At 36.7% G+C, this 16,655-nt stretch overlaps 3 protein-coding genes across 6 annotated transcripts; 2 read left to right on the plus strand and 1 right to left on the minus strand.

Moving 5' to 3' along the window:
* The first annotated feature begins 1 nt into the window (after position 1).
* Positions 2-2,539, plus strand: LOC143464537 (uncharacterized). The gene is made up of 4 exons (XM_076962365.1): positions 2-476; positions 1,301-1,479; positions 1,648-1,712; positions 1,895-2,539. The coding sequence occupies exons 1-4, from the start codon at positions 359-361 to the stop codon at positions 2,160-2,162; spliced, it is 630 nt and encodes a 209-aa protein (XP_076818480.1). The 5' UTR covers positions 2-358; the 3' UTR covers positions 2,163-2,539.
* Positions 2,540-3,779: 1,240 nt separating this feature from the next.
* Positions 3,780-7,080, plus strand: LOC143464535 (uncharacterized). 4 transcript variants are annotated; one of them, XM_076962361.1, is made up of 5 exons: positions 3,780-5,622; positions 5,853-5,971; positions 6,059-6,135; positions 6,374-6,433; positions 6,535-7,080. In XM_076962361.1, the coding sequence occupies exons 1-5, from the start codon at positions 5,556-5,558 to the stop codon at positions 6,848-6,850; spliced, it is 639 nt and encodes a 212-aa protein (XP_076818476.1). In that variant the 5' UTR covers positions 3,780-5,555; the 3' UTR covers positions 6,851-7,080. The 4 variants fall into 4 exon arrangements, with proteins under 4 accessions (XP_076818476.1, XP_076818477.1, XP_076818478.1 ...); XM_076962362.1 differs by having other exon boundaries at positions 3,790-5,622; positions 6,086-6,135; XM_076962363.1 differs by lacking the exon at positions 6,374-6,433 and having other exon boundaries at positions 5,429-5,622.
* A 1,113-nt stretch (positions 7,081-8,193) lies between these two features.
* LOC143464534 (prestin-like) lies at positions 8,194-16,266 on the minus strand. The gene is made up of 15 exons (XM_076962360.1): positions 16,050-16,266; positions 15,741-15,904; positions 15,511-15,621; positions 15,214-15,342; positions 14,728-14,807; positions 13,468-13,632; positions 13,215-13,318; positions 12,810-12,944; positions 11,918-12,065; positions 11,600-11,713; positions 11,128-11,301; positions 10,751-10,927; positions 10,362-10,494; positions 9,546-9,913; positions 8,194-9,338 (listed from the first exon to the last, which is right to left on the minus strand). The coding sequence occupies exons 1-15, from the start codon at positions 16,124-16,126 to the stop codon at positions 9,168-9,170; spliced, it is 2,250 nt and encodes a 749-aa protein (XP_076818475.1). The 5' UTR covers positions 16,127-16,266; the 3' UTR covers positions 8,194-9,167.
* Between the last annotated feature and the right edge of the window lie 389 nt (positions 16,267-16,655).

Genomic DNA, 16,655 nt, shown 5'->3' on the forward strand with positions numbered 1-16,655 from the left:
AGTGACGACAACGCTTAAACGTTTACACAAACTTTAAACAACGACATACTTGTAGTTGGAAAGTGGGACAGGCAGATTAATAACACCTTTAAAATTAGACTGTATCTTATATAGAATATTAGTAACGACAAAGAAGTTTTTGATAGGCATTCCAATACCATCTTGTAGACGACAGGAAAGAGTTAGATAGGCAATAACAGCAGGCCTATTATGTAGTAATTTTATCGTTAAATCTCTCTTTCAATTATTTCAAGGCCAATTTAAAGCTAATAACTTTTTGGCTGACAAAAAGTATATTTGGCAGTATAATAAACCATGCAGTTCAGATAAAGTTTATTATTATAAGTGTATCCTCGACATGGACTCCAGTATGTTGCCTTACGATGATACTGTTGACACCACTACATACCATGTCTTAAATTTGCAATATCCTTTTTATGTCATATTTTCTTTCTGGAAGGTTGAAGGCAACCTAGGTGAGTATTTTGTTGGCGCAACAAGTTGGGATAAATTAACCGTAAACAAGTGGTATCTTAACATTCTCCGTTTTATCCAAACTGTCTGTAAAACGCGTTCTATTTTGAAAGGAAAATAGTTAGTCTTGGAAAAGCAATATCTTATACAGTATACAGTTAATGCCGAGTACACTCCCCATCTTTAACTAACAAAAATGGAGTTGTTCGAAACTATATACGCATTATGACACAAAGAATAGGCTACTGTTATAATGTCTTGCCTTTTATAATGAAATTTATCAACTAAAATATTCGGAGTACGGCAAAGAGTTTTTTGATCAAGAATGAATTATAGTCTATACCAGACGTGGGCAAACTGCGGCTCGCGAGCCGCATGCGGCTCTCCGGCATGTTTTTTGTGGCTCTTCTAGTCGAATCGAAAAATTCCAAAAAATGTAAAGGCTACCAAGAGTACCGTTTATGAAAGTTTCTGTGTAGTTTTTCTTTATTTAGGCCAGGATTTCGTTTATGACGTAACACTAAACATCGATTCCGACATTGTTTTCAGGTATAGATTCTATACTCTATGGCAAAGGTTGTCAAAATGCACCTCACCAACATGTTTTATGGGTCTTTTAGTTAAAAAGTAATATCCCAAAATGACTACTAATAGTATAATAACCAAATTGACAATCATTACTGATTTTGCGGCTCGCTGGTGTTTATATTTTTCCGCAAGTGACTCTTTCATTGAACAAATTTGCCCACCCCTGGTCTATACTCTATACAGTAGAAGTTTTTCGGTATTGTAACATGTTAGCAGTTATCGCTTTTATGCATTTTAGAGCTTTTGTATTCGTCTGTTTTTCTATTTCTGTTTGGAATCGGACACGAGTTTTTCAATAATCTACAAGCAAAGTTTACCAATCATGGCCTATGCACGAAAGTGACAAAACACGACACTGGTGACGACAAGAATCTCGTCAAACAGCCAAAGAATGACAAACAGAATATCTGTGAGCAGGTATTCAAGCAATCAACTTTGTAATCTTACTGTTGCCTTTTTTAAACAGTCAACTTTAATTTCGAATAAAACCTTTCACGGTTTCGTCGTAAACATTCTATAGGCAATATTTTGGACACAAGGACTGCTTGGTTTGGTTAAGTAAAGTTTTCTTTTATATTTTATTAGAAGACGAAGTCAGGAAAAAAGGCAAATAACGAAGATGGCAAATGTAAATACACCTGCTTTCCACCGTAAGTATACTCTCAATCCATCGTTGTTAGAATTTCTTAGCATTGTAGGTTGAAGTTGCAATCATTAGTTAATGATTAAACTGGCGTCAGAAAGTGGCAACATTTATATTGACCATTATATGCGTTATTCCATCCTTATGCGGTTTGGATAAACCCCTAATACTTTTGCACTTTTGTTGCAGGAACGTAGAGCTGCTTCTGAAGCATTGTGTTGACACGATCGTGTATTGTTTCATGCTCATGTGGTCCTACGTTCTAATGCTCTCTGTCATGACGATGAACCCAGTTATAATCTGCAGCGCCGTTAGCGGATGTACGACCGGATATTTCATCTTTCACAAACAGAAATTTTCCAGAAAAGCAGAAAAGACAGAAAAGAAAATGCCAAACGAAACTACGCATTTAACAAATAGACAAGATAGTTTGATGAAAGAAACAATTTTACGGTAGGTTTTGTGCTAAATTGAAAGCGCAAAAAATGTTTCTAAAAATGCGGCGTTTTGCAATCATAATGATATGTAGATATACGGTATATGTCAATAGCAAAAGGACTTTACATCGTATAAGAAGTAACCAGCATAAAATAGAGTTTATGTTTTTGTGTTGTATAACCAACTTCGTTTACTACTGTATCGGTTATATTACCGATGTTATGAACTTTTAATCATGTCGTTAGGTGTGCAGCAGATAGCAATGTTGAAGTGCTGTCTAAAATTGAAATCATTGTTATGCATTTTGTCCATGTTTTCAATTTTAAAATGCGTCTTGCCGTGCAATGCATTCCACAGTCAAAATAGCATCAATAAAAGAGACGGCCTTCTGTAAAAGTGAATTTTCTGTACAATAACAATAACACCATATGTAAGAAACGTTTACTCTTATAAGCGGTATTGTGAGTGTTTTTCAATCCAGAAGAGACAACTTGAAAAGATATAGATAGATCAATAGCGTACGTGCAGAAAGTTTTGAGCGAGGCCTTTAACAAAACACTTTAGATTTCCATTTGACGAAATCCAAGAATCAAGTTATGTTTTACAGCAAACTTTGGTAAACAAACTCCCTTTTTTGGGTGAAAGATGGGTTGTTTTTGCGGTGAACCCAGATTCGTATCATTGCTGTATGGCAGTCATATATGACGTATGAAATGACGTGCCTCCAGAACGCAATCAAGCGTGTTTTGTTGACATGAGGTAAATAATGGAAACGTGTTGATCAGACTTTGCAACGAACGCCATGTCAAAATCTTGTTGTTACCAGGAACTCGTATCAAACGCCACTGAAACGTGAAAATTAATATTTTAGTAGCTTATCACACCGGCCATCTATGGAGGCAACGAATGAAAAATCCGAAGCGATTACAACTCCCGTTGACTTTAGGACTTTGGAAAAGTTTGAAAAGTCACTAGTTAGTCAGTTTTAAAAACAATTATATATAGGTCCCAAGAAATCAATGGTTGATTTATACCTTTTAACCACCTTCGGGTAATTCAAAATTATTCACTAACTTTCACAAAAATAGCCTATTTGCGTGCAAACTGCAAACGTGATAATAGGTTAAGTGACAAAACCGAAAGTTGATAAAAAACTTATGGGTTCAAAAAATCAAAAAGAATCAGAAAAAACAAGACAAAAAGCTAAAGTCAATCAGCCACACAAGGTTTGTTAACATTTTGCTTGTACAAAACAAGGTGGCAATGAATTAACGGAAAACACAAAACAACTCCGATTCATAGGTCATGCATGGTTGATTAAGCGATCACATGCAACAATATTTACGTCATGCTTATTTGACGTTGATAGTTTGTTTATCGTTACAAAAAAAATATTGTTTTTCAGTAGGAACTCAAGATATTTCGAACAACGGTTAAAAAGTAACCTTGATCGGAACGTCAACTGTAAATATGGGGCCACATCTGTACACCGGACTAATCCCATATAGTACACTAGAAATACCGTAAAAACGAAAATAAGTCATGGAGAAAGCTTGAAAATGTCTGAAAACAACAACGAAAAAAACTGATCCCACGATCTGTTTCTTTGTTTCAAATTTATTTTATGAATTATAGCCGAAGTATATAGACACATAACAATTGCCTTATCCTTCGTTAAGTTTATAATTTACTTTTTACGTGATTATTTATATCTTTTGCATGATAACTGAAAAGTAAAATTGACCAAGTTTTAAACTCTCCATTAATCTTATACGGAAAAATTAAATTTAAATCCTTGCGATGACAAACTTGCGATATAATTTATATGTCACAAAGCGGGAAGGCCGGATCCTTAAAACCATTTTTACCCACATGGGCAAAATTAAAATAAAAGCATAACACAATTTCAAAACAGCAAGACAACTGTCCGTTTGTGATTCAGGCCGATTGACAAAAGCACCAATTGTTACACCGAAAACTCAATCAATCCGTTAACGGTTAATCACACACCGGCTTTGACGAACGTATTCGGACTTTCCAGCAAGCCTGCGGTTATAGTATTCATCTACCAGTGGGCGTAGACTGCTTGGTTAATATCACACGCAATCATTATCTTTTGAATATCGTTATATTTTCTAGAAAGTTTTTTTTATCAATGCCATCATCTATATTTCTTTTCGTCGCAACTGTCCATCTTTTCACCTGGCATTTATTGGGTGGAAAACTAGTCGTAGAAAAATGTTTGCAGTTTGTTCTTTCGAATTGCGCACCTACTCGTCGTATATCACTTTCAAGTCTCCCTTCGTTAAATATTTGTCAATCCTCTCTTCGATGATAAGGCTATATTCTTAATTCAACAAAAAACTTTAGCTTCGACTTGGTATTAGCTTACAGAGTAAGTCAAACTATATGCAGGCTGAAACGCAGTTTAGCAGAAAACGTGCTGTTTAACTAACTTATTTTATTTTCCGCTGCCTGAAAGATACGAAAGACCTAGCTTCAAAGCACATATTTCTTTTGCATTTAAATAGCAACATTTTTTGCTTAAAATTCCAGCCTTGTGAGTTACTCGAAGTCGAAGTCAAACTTGAAAAGTCAAAAGTTGACAGGGAAGTAAAGCGGTACAGAAAAAATACAGAATGGGTATGTTTTTCTTGGATGGCTTGTACGTTTAAAAAATGACTAATGCAGTGGGTGTTTTCGCCAAACCTGCAAGAGGGTCTGGAATAAGTCATCAGTGTTTATTCAGGCCGAAACTTTGATTGCACTTATTTTGATAGCTCGCATGCTGACGTAGAAAGTACGTAAAAGTAATCTCATACCGAAACTGTTTTTCCAGTAAGAAAACATTACACCAGGGATATAGGCCTACCGTTAAACAAAAAAAGAACAAAGTTGGGCAAATGTGTTTCGGACTTAGCCTGCAACAAACCGATGTATTTAGAAGGTGCTGCATGTCTTGATCAATAGTTGTTTAAAAAACTTGGCTGAAATGATGAAAGCTTATATTCATCATAGCAGTTATGTCTGCTTTATTCGACTTTTCTCAAGAAGTCCAATGGCCACTCAATAGAGTATCTTTTTAGTGAGTGAAAGTAACTCAGAAAGGTTAAATCTGGTCCGTACGTTTTTAACTTAGCCCAGTTGGCGGGAGAGCACGTTGGCCCGGTTAAAGAAAGGTAAACTCCGCTTGCGAGAAGTTTGTTTGTGGAACCAGCTTAAGGATATTGGCGAGGTTCATGTCAATAATGCTCTTTACTAAAAAGTGTTGAAATATGAATTAAGCGGATGGTATTAAAGCAACACATCTTGCAGGTCAACACCAGTACAATACTAAACACATAACCGCTTATACTGCTGTAGCTGAACTACAGAAGATATTAATTTGTTTTTATTTACTGGAGCAAAGAAGATGATAATAGACTTTCACTTTCCATTTTTCACTCTATTCAGCTTTTGGGAAATCAAGAATAACTACGGTAAGCTTTCCCATGCTGTGTGAGACGTTTATTAAACTTCATTTGGTTAAAGTAATGTAGTAATCGTATAACATACACAGGTGACGAAAATAATCATACAACTAACTTCAGTTTTTGGAATTATTTAGCATAAAATCGGTTCTTAAAGAAACCGGACCTTATATTTATGTCCACTTGGTCGCGGCAAAGCACAACACATCTGATATTATAAGTTCAACGTAATTTGATAGATTTGCTCTTCTCATGCGTCTGCCTGTTCATTTTCGGCGTTGGATACGAGTTCTTCAAATTGCTCAAAGTTCAATTAATTAAAAGAAGTTTACGTCAGCTGTACTCAGACAAAACAAAGGTAAGCGTGACGTAATGAAACGAAATCACCGATGTGAACAGATTTGGAACAAAAAACTGATTAGCATAATAAATGCAACTTGTACAGCGTATTTATTGTGCTTGCGTCCTGCAGAAATGTTTTCCGAATAAAAACAACATGAAAAAAGGAGATCTCCATACAAGGTTGGTTTATGTCTTGCGTTTGAAAGTTTATTTTTCATTTTTTACAACTATAACAGTTTTTTATATCTCACGAAATTCAAGTTTATCCTGTAATTTTGTAAATGGGAAAGTTTTGCGTTGGCCAATAGCAAGAACCAAAGCAACTGAAAATACAAAATCTGTGTTTGCAGACAACGTTTGGTTTAAACTGTGCATAGGTTTTTGCTTGCGTGAAACATTTCCAAAATTTTGTTCCTAGTCGTAAAAAATCAATACACGGAAATAAGAATTGCTCTGCGTTAGACTTCATTGTTTTTTGGTAAAGAGACGATTTTTTCTTTTAAAACATAACCCGATAAAAATCAACACCAACATTGATCTTGAAACATTAACACGGAGTAAATTTATTTGTTTCATCAGCAAGATGACGACTCTTCCGTGGCACGGAATCCTCTCCTTGTACCACATTTTCCTCCTTACTTGGTCCTACCTCCTCATGCTTGCGATGATGACGATGAACCCGGCTCTGATGGGGAGCACCATCGGAGGCTACGCGCTGGGATACTTTATCTTTTGTGCACCTGAATACGAAAGCAAAGCAGCGGGAATCCCACAGCAGACGTCGATCCAATCAAGACGACAAGATCTGATACTCACCAAGAGATGTTTAAACCATGAGTGGGAGGTTAGAGACTCAGAAGTTAAACTGATGACCGGATCGGCGCGCGTTGTTTAGCCTCCTTTATCCAGATATTGACATCCATACGTGGCCATTCTATCCTGACATCGTCAACTGCACCACTAGAACAATCGATTAAGTAGCTGTAGGACAAGCGCACCACACAGCGGATGGTAAAGAATGCAGTGTTTTTAGTCCCTGTCTGGCATTGGAGACCGTTGGTAATTTGATTTCAGTAAACCACAAACAATTGTTGCGTATTATGCAATAAAAAGTTGGGCAATGTGCTGCTCTATGTGTTAAATCAGTGATGCAACACTAACACGTTGTGCTGGTTCTTTTCGGCAAACAAATACTGTTTATTATTGCCACCCTTAGACAGCCACTTGTTCTTTACCATTAAGTGGCGCTATTGACAAAACCAAAACGCGTTCAATTTCTTTAATTTGAGTGGCAAGTCTAAAAAAAAGTTGATCTCATATGAACATTATATACTCACTGAATATTCTGGTAAAATAGTTTTGAAAAATACTTCTTGGTTAGGTAATTATAAGCAAAAGAAAATCGCAAAAATTAGCCTCAATTGTGACGTTGATGAAGTCATACGTAATCACAGACAACATTTGTAAATTCCTAAATTTAGCAATACCTATTGTATATCACGTATGCCTTGTATGTATCTGTTACAGCTGTATAGAATGCTCTAAATGCCAATAGCTTGATAGGTAACAGCTTATAGCCCAACTACGGCAACCAGTACGGTACCGGTTTGACGGGCGGCCTATGCGATTCAAAGCATATCATAACTTCACGGACGCAAATGATTGGCTACTGGGCTTTTTATGTTTAAAACAATCGTAATTTATTCGATTACAAAGCTCAACGTTGCTAATTTCTTCACATAATGCTTAATTGGACATAGGCTAAACTCCTATGACGTACACTTCTGACTTCAGTTGACCACCGCGCAAGGAAAGCAACAGTGTGTTGTCAATCAACTTCACTAATCTATGACATAACAAGAGTTTTGATCAACGTCACAATAAAGGCCAAAAACTGAGATTTTTGCGATTTTCTTTTGCTGATAACTAACTAATCACAAATTATTTTTCAAAAATATTTTACCAGATTGTTCAGTTAATAGTGTTCTTTCATACAAGATCAAATTGTTTTTGGACTTGCCCCTCACTTTAAATGAATCAATTTAACACGAATATAAAACCATCTAAGAATAAGCGCAAGATAATATTTAGTTTAGTATGGAAAAGATACGAGGACTTATTGCTTTGATGGAATTAATCAAGTTGTTGTTGCTGTCATACCAGGAATGATATTATTCTGCTGCAGATATAAAATAGCGACCTATTACAAACAACAGCCTTTGAAAAGAAAGAAAAAGATTGTCAGGTTTCATTCCGTAAATATTTTATTTCAAGATTGCATAAAGCGACTCAGTAAAATCTAAGCTTAAACTGGAATCCGGTAATATACCGACACCGGAATAATGCCACCACGCAAAAAATAGCAAGTTCAAAGTAGAAAGCTCCAATAAGTTTGGGCATTAATATTAATAAGAGTGGAAAATTTCAACAACATTCTTAGTTAGAATTTTTTACGTGGGTTATACCATTCTGGCGTGGGGATCGATGTGTAGGGACCCGTTCAAACGCGTACAAACAAGACAAGGTACAAAAATAGAACTATGCTGTTCGCTGTACAAAGGTATCAGCAGTACGCAATTGGCTGGAAAATATTTACAAATTACTTCAACGGCATAGAATTTCAAAATCATGCGAAGAATGCAGAAAATAGTACACGGTGTCGATTAAACAATTACAGATTGATCGAAAACAATTGCCAATCAAAATGGATCGCCAATGTCATAGCAAACAAAGGACAAGTGTAACTACACGAACAGAAATTACAAAAAGATCCCTTTAATTTTCACAGTATATAATGTGTGCATTTGCTAACTTTTTACCATTGCTACCAATACCACAATCCACAAAACATATGACATTCTTCATGCCAAATGACATCATAATATTCGCAATAAAACGCAATACAAATTACATAATACTGAGGCAAAACTAAATGTGAGTATCTTGATAACTAGGAAAAGTAACTTGTGTATGCGCGGGATAGATTGCAAGGCGACAAATCGGGCAAAAGACTGGGGCCCAACAAAGTTTAGCAAAACCACCACAACACAAAATGTTTTGCCTATTTTCAGTTTACAAAGTCGCCCGTAATCTAATGCAATAAACAATTAAACCTACAGGCAATTGAGGCATTGAGCATTGCACGAACTAGGTTTACAGTTTAATCCAGTTTCGAGAAACATGAATAAGATTCAACTGAAACCCAAGTTACTTCACATATTTCTGTTCAAGGCAGCCTGGACGGCAAAACGGACAGTCGGGAACGGAATTGCGATACCATCTTCTTCATTAAGAACTCCGACTTTTGTGAGTTTCTCAAAAACGGGCGGTTGCAATCCAGCCAAGAATACACGAAGTTTGACTGATTTCAATTCGTTGCAAATCTGCACAAATCATTGTTACTTTACTACACGTACAAGTTTTTAAATAAAAACGCCAATATAAACGTAAAATTAAGAGCAGAAATTCGTTAGTATGTTAACTGTATTCATAAAGTGATTGCAGGTTTTAACTGCGTTTTATACTTCACTGCGATTCTGCGATTTACGTCATACAGGAAAAGGGCTTGCTTACGTCACTATAAAGCCCACCTGCTTAACTATTTCCATGCCCATTATGTCAATGAAGGTCCATCCGCTGCAGTCAAAGATGACCGTATGAAAACAATGTTCCTTGTTCAGGCCGATTTCACCCAATGAAGAAACGCTGCTCGATTGTGGCGTCACAGAAGCATCTGTTTGTTTGTCAATGACTTGTTTCGCGTCACCGAATGCAGCGTTGCCGGTGTGAGGGTCGATTACCAGCACGTAATCGTCCAGCGAGCAGCCGTTGGAGGCTTTACCGTTGATTATTTTACCGTTAGTTATTTTCTCAGGACTGCTGGCTTGCTCGTTTTCACTCGAGTCCTGATCTAACAGTGGTCTTGATTGTTCGCAATCGTTCTGTTGTCGGGATCTCGCTATGATGAATGAAACAGGAAGTTAAATCAAAAACGCTGCTTTGTCTAATAAAATTTTGCTAATAAAGAACGAACAAAGCAAATTCTACGTGATATTGCTGGTATGATATAGTTTTCTAAAGCACTATAGCTTAAATGGAATAAATAAAAAAATCGAAAACATTCAGCCGAAACTGATGCAATGCGAGTCGGAACTGCAGTTGAGATCAAACAGAAAATAACCTTCAATTAATAAACGTGACGTCACATTTGTTAGTGTTTGAAATCCAACACGTCATAAGAACGCAGCTGGTGGCAAGTAATACCACGCAAAACATATTTACAACACGGATCAACGTAATCCAGCGTTATAAATCGAATAGACACGAATCATTAAGTAGGACATGCGCAGACGCATCGACATGGATTAGAAAATGTGAAGACAAATGCATGTTATTTACTGTTATACCTCTTTCCGCTCTCTCTTCACAACGCTTGTGGGCAGTTAACAGGCTGGCGCAGACCTGTTCTAAAACGTTCTTGTTACCGAAAAACGGAGATTGCGGGAATCGCACGATCTTCACACCTTCCACTTCATCCGCCTAAAAATCGTTAGGGTTAGTTTCGAAATAAAGTAATTCTTGTTCTTGATCAATCTGATCTGGGCTAATAATCACGCGATTGTTTTTCGACTGTCGCACATGCAACAGTTGTAACACGTAAAAGGAGATCGAGCCGTGTTTACAGCATATATGAAAATAAAACTAGCGAAGGTGTTACATTAATTTACACGGCATCCATGAGCACGGCAAGGCTACAAGAACGTGCCTATATGTGTATTAACCATGTGGAAAATACCTTGGTGAATTTATCAACATCTCTGTACAATTCCGTATTTCCCAGCACGCCACGTACGGTCACGCTCGGATGATAAACACGTAATACAACGGTTACCAGGAGACCAAGGACACCAACGGCCAATCCAAGGTCGACCCCAAGAAGTGCCACGGCTGTAAATGTCAGCACCCAAACCGCCTGCAATGCACACGCTCTTAAGTCAAAAATAACTTAGACATGTCGATTGGAAAAAATGACAAATTATCAATTATTTATGGCAAGAATCTTAAGGTAAGTTACTAATTACGCTGATTAACTACACACACCGCAATAGCGTATTTAAACATTAACATACAGGTGATGTTAAACTAATTATAGAACAGTTGCTCAACGCTTACAAAGTCGAATTTACACAATCTCCAAAGCTTTGGAAGGTCAAAAAATTGATTGAAGAGTGTCCGTATGTTGACGATGATTATACTCGACAGACAAGCGACGGGCAGCGGGGACAGCATTGGTCCAATGAACAGAAGAACGAGGACGATAACAACACAAGATGGGATATCGGAGAACTGCAAATAATAAATCTTTTCAAGACCAATAATATCTCGTATAATAGCGCATCGAAGATCAAACAAAATCTCTTTCTATTATCATAACATACTTGCGATCAGCGATTCGCATATTTGCATAAACATCACCTTTATAATCGTTTTTGTTGCTGATCAATAACGCAAAATTTATATAAAAACGTCCACTTTCATTTTACATTATAATGCTATTACTTTAATAAATTTATTAATTTCAGACTAACTAACAGCCCCTAACACCTCAAGACTACAATAAAGTGAGAGGATGAAATGGGGTTACCTGGGTTTTTGTACCCGAACTTTCTTTTACGCTGCTCCGAGCAAGCGACCCAGAACAAGCGTGGCCTTGGAAGAAAGCGCATGATAACTGTGAAATTCCGAGAGCTAACAGTTCCTGCGTTCAATTATTTAATCACCAATTAATATTGAATTTAATTAATTAACACACAAAATCAAAAGAGTTTGAGTTTTACAATACAACCACTTCAATTAATGTACTAACTAACGGATTCTGCTTACTAAAGGTAAAGGCGACCAAAGGTCGATTACACAATCACAGTTAAAGGCCGAAGTAGCAATCGCCGTTGGGGATAATTACCTGGTTTGGCGCTATTTTATAGCCGTGCCTCTTGGCAAACAATTTACCGACAGACACAGTGATCGCAAAACTGACGATAGAGATTGAGAACGCATCGGCTATAAGGGATGGCCATGTGCTCACATTAGGAACATCTGGAGCCGGAAGCCTAAAAAATAAACAATGTATGAATGTCACGTACATAATCCCAAGCCCTGAGCATAACTACTGGAATGCGCCTGCTCAATTTCAAGTACGAGGTTGTGGTGTATTTGAAACGACCTATCAACGTTTCTAAACGAAGATAAACAACCTGACTCGTGTCAAACAAAAAAACCACATGTATGATAGCTCACGAATAACAACATTTATTTTCGCTTTAACCCGTGTGGGTTTCGTGAATGGATTACGGGAATTAATTACTGGTGAAGGCAATTCGACTTGACCATTGAAAAACAATTCGCCTGTTTTGGAAAGGAAGGCTTATCGCGGCCGCAATTTTCTGACTCACAAAAACAAATTGGTAATAATCCACTTGTTTGTTCAAAAACTTCCATCCGCTTTTTAAATTAACAAACAAGGTTACAAAAATACGATTGCCTTGAGGGAATATATTCATGCTTGCATAACATTAACATTTGACCGCTGTGAATCATTCCAAATTAAGATGTGTGGATGAACTGATACAGACCACCTGTGATTGCACGGGAAATTGACCTTTGTAGTGTAAGCATATATACTGTTTTGAAGAACAGTGGCCGATGCACTGTTCAACTTGAGTTTGGTAAAACAACAACTGCCATGAATTAGTAGAAACGGCCCATGAGAAAAATTATAGCTTGCAGTAAGTTTGCTGGCTAAGCTAATACGCCAAATGGCAAAATTTTGATGGCAACAGACTAAGATTACTTACCCGCTGGGTATGGCGCCCACAACTTCAACTCCATAGAGGGCTTTAAGATCAACATTTGCTGATACAATGGTTGCTATTATCACTATTATCAGTTCCATCGGGATCGGAATACTGCGCAGTTGTTTCTTGTATTTTCTGACAAAAAAATGCCGTTTTAAAAATACATTCAAAAGTCACGTATTTATATGCAGTTATGGCAGACATCGGCCCATGGCAAAATACGTTTAATAAGGTTGCTTAAATGCAACAACGTGTCCGCCGTGTTAATGTTATTTTCTTCAGAGCACTTTCTAATAAAAACATCTGCAAAGTGTCCATAATAATGTCAAAGCAGATTGCAAATTACCTGCGGAAATTATTTACGAGGAGACTGTTCAGCAATAAAAATACATAACAGTCACTCACATATTTATTAACTTGACTGGATATAGCAGCACGATGGTTAGAACAGAAATGATGACTTCAGCAGGCTGGGTTTCCGTTATGCGGGTGAAGAGCTCAATGTAAGTCTGGGGCAAGAAATTTGTAATTGCAAATTGTAAAATAACTTGGTGCTGGCAATACAGTAAACTGAGTGAATCAATGTTTCGTCTGGCCGGGATTTGCTATGTTGCATGCTTTTAAATCCCAGCAGTTTGCATGTATTACTGCTATCTACCTTCACAAGCGCAAATGGAGCCTGATGACGATGGAGATTAATTCCGAAAAAATATTTGACTTGTGCAGTAAACACAAACAATGCAGCTCCTGTTGTGTAACCTGCCACCAACGGATCAGATAAAAAGAGGGCAATAAACCCAAGATTGAGTGCACCCATGATAATCTGAAAAGTAAAATTAGCATTGAGTATAGCGCATACATGCCTGAATAAACATCTGAGCGCATTCTGAGTGTGTGCAATGTGCATTCACAAAAGGTCTTGACCACAAAACTTGTTGTTAATCACATGAAACCTTTTAGCATGAGCATGCTAAGCATTTAACATGTAAAACTATGTGCACCACGTTGTCTAACTATGTAAACCTAATACATTTCTTGTTTTATTTGTGCTAGCAAGTTTTTTTGTGTGTGTGAAAACAGAGATTCTTTGCATGTTTGGATTATGCAGTAGTTTTTCCAGCGTGACTTTTTCAGAATATTTAACTGATTTTGCCAAGAAATGCACATAGCGTGAAGGTTATATCAAAATTTAACAAATAATAAAAACAAAACAGTACAGTTACAGAAATTTTTTAAAAGTTTAAGACAATTTCAATGCAACAGTTGCTAGAACATTGCTTTTAATGATCTTTTTTGCAAAAATAGGAACGCCCAATGGATAAGAAAAACCAACAGTGAGCATGCCATAAATAATTACTTTACTTAAATAATAACCCAACAATCAATCAGAAATGAAGATCTGAATTTTGCACAAGCAATGAATGAAATAGGTTAGTGATAGGCACGAAACTGAGCCAAAGCAAAATGCAATGGAACATTTTACAGGATTGTACAATAAATAATTGGAACACTGTGCAGTGTGTGCACTTCAAACACAGTGCACAGCATTTAAGACACAAGACAGTCAAATGACACTCTTAAAAGCAAGCTGTGCCCCAAATGTTAGATACATAACAGGATTACACTGATTGCAATAATGGACAAAAAAGATGTTGCTTATGTGATGAGCTGTTTAAATCTTATACATTTCCCTCTTAAGAAAGAGAGTCCATTGTTTGCAAACAATCCTTTTTAATCCTATTCCAGAAATAAGGTCAGCAAAGATTATGTGGCAATATTAAAGTAGAATGGCAGGGGAAACCAGAGATAAAGACAACTGTGCAGTAAATGCAGAAATTATCAGCATCAGTGCACAGTGAGAAAGCAAGTTGATGAGTTTTGGCATAAAGCTGAGTATGATTGAAAAGTTGTTTCTCACCTGCATCAAACCAACCAACAGAGTCAGAGATGAAATGATAGCCAGCTTGTACATTGCTTCACCAGTGTCTGTTGAAAGCTCTGCAGATACAACATTCATCATGACCAATATATTCAATTACAACAAGCTGGTACATGTGAGTACAAATACTAAATCAATCATCATTTGCTTTAATATTATTGTCGGTTTAGATGTTGCTGATATAGACTAAGTTATTTACAGTAGGCTAATGATATGTCAATTACAAGCTTGGCAACCAAAGCTAGTTGGTTAGGAATCATTGCCATGTTTAAGTCAAGCACAGACTTTTCATTTTTGTCAAGATAAGTTTTTAACACTTTCATGATGATATTTCTTGTGACATTTATACTTTGACAATATTTTATCATTTGCAATAAATGTGCTGGTAATGCATTAATAATTAATAAACGTACTGTATATATGCAATCTACACTTTTTATTCGTTATTTAATTCATCAAACTTACCAGTAGCCGCAGTAGTGGTGCCCATGGTTGTTTCTATAGTGGCATTAGAAACCATACCTTGATAAGGATTTGCAGCAAGATATTTATCTAGTGCTGAACCCATCATTAAGCTGACAACTGCAAAAGTACCTGTGGCATAAAAACATTCGCTTAGAAACTGTTATTGGAATCGGACTCGTATTTGGTGATAGGACAACAGATTGCAACAAAAACATTATATACCCTGTTATTTTATGTCCGGTTACAAATCAGATTGCTTACATAACTACAACTATGTTGCTAACAATTACAACCCACCTACAGATACATGCTTAGATGTGCCTAAGAATGTATAAACTAATGGTGAAAAGAAAGCCGTGTACATTCCATTGATAGGGTCTACACCAGCCAGCAATCCATATGCTAAACCTGTTTAAAATAATTAATGCATTTACTTATTTATTTTTTATTATTTTATCACTGTAAAGCCTAACCCCAAAAATGCTGTCATATATCCTTTTGAGTATATGTATATATGGCTATCTTACTTTGTGGTATCCTCACGATGGCTGTTGTAACCCCTCCAATTATATCACCAGGTAAATATTGCTTCACAGAATAATTTGGAAGCCATGTAAGAATTGGTAAAAAGCCAAAGATAAACTTTCTACATCGACTCGGGGTGCATGAGACAGCCTCTTTTACTTTCACCCTTAATAAAAGTAACATATTCTGATGATGCAACTCACCATTTGCAAACAGTGACTTAAAAAATTTGTTAGGTATACAAAACACTCCTACAAATCACAGAAAGAGAGATAACTTATGTTTAACTGAAATTAGACCTTGAAACTTACTTTAAGGGTTTTTCTTCTGGTGCATGATAATCAAACTCTTCTCGAAATTCATATTCAGTAACTGTGTTGTTATGCATGATGTATCACAATAATTCCACAGTGGGGAACTTGATTACTTTGCTGCTTGATTACGCACAAAGTTATAATCACCAACATAAACTTTAAAACAGATAACACCATCTGAAAACAGTACACCTTTTATATGATTGCACTTTCTGGGCCTACGTGTTACAAGAAAAAGTGGATTGAAAAAGGTGCATTTAAAAAACCACCATATGCGTCTCAGCTGTTACATGCCCCCCAGGCCATTTACGTGAAGGTTTGCTTTTCACAAACACGCGCGGTTTTCACCACTTGGCAGAAAACAACAACAAATGATGTCACAGCTTCAATGCCAGAATACTGAGAATCTACACTAATACTCCAAACAGCAGGAAGAGATCACTAGATTATATCGGACATATCCACATATGTTCAAAACGCTGCTGACTAATTTCGTGGAAACTAATTGCAGAGTTTGGGCCAAATATAGATTTTATTAAAAATCATATCCTGATTAGCTTCAACCTAAGTTGGTTTGAGGATTGTTTCTTGCTTTCAATCACA

This window comes from Clavelina lepadiformis, chromosome 7 (genome assembly GCF_947623445.1).
Source record: "Clavelina lepadiformis chromosome 7, kaClaLepa1.1, whole genome shotgun sequence".
Classification (NCBI taxonomy): Eukaryota; Metazoa; Chordata; class Ascidiacea; order Aplousobranchia; family Clavelinidae; genus Clavelina; species Clavelina lepadiformis.

Bases quoted from the DNA above. Each gene is read 5' to 3' on its own strand.
- LOC143464537 (XM_076962365.1), top strand. From the start codon at position 359: ATGGACTCCAGTATGTTGCCTTACGATGATACTGTTGACACCACTACA. The intron at 1,480-1,647 runs GTATTCAAGCAA...ATATTTTATTAG, and splicing joins AACAGAATATCTGTGAGCAG to AAGACGAAGTCAGGAAAAAA. The intron at 1,713-1,894 runs GTAAGTATACTC...CTTTTGTTGCAG, and splicing joins AAATACACCTGCTTTCCACC to GAACGTAGAGCTGCTTCTGA.
- LOC143464535 (XM_076962361.1), top strand. From the start codon at position 5,556: ATGATAATAGACTTTCACTTTCCATTTTTCACTCTATTCAGCTTTTGG. The intron at 5,623-5,852 runs GTAAGCTTTCCC...GTAATTTGATAG, and splicing joins GGAAATCAAGAATAACTACG to ATTTGCTCTTCTCATGCGTC. The intron at 6,136-6,373 runs GTTGGTTTATGT...TTTTGTTCCTAG, and splicing joins AAAGGAGATCTCCATACAAG to TCGTAAAAAATCAATACACG.
- LOC143464534 (XM_076962360.1), bottom strand. From the start codon at position 16,126: ATGCATAACAACACAGTTACTGAATATGAATTTCGAGAAGAGTTTGAT. The intron at 12,945-13,214 runs GTGAGTGACTGT...TTTTTTTGTCAG, and splicing joins CCAGTCAAGTTAATAAATAT to AAAATACAAGAAACAACTGC. The intron at 11,714-11,917 runs GTAATTATCCCC...AATTGAACGCAG, and splicing joins ATAAAATAGCGCCAAACCAG to GAACTGTTAGCTCTCGGAAT.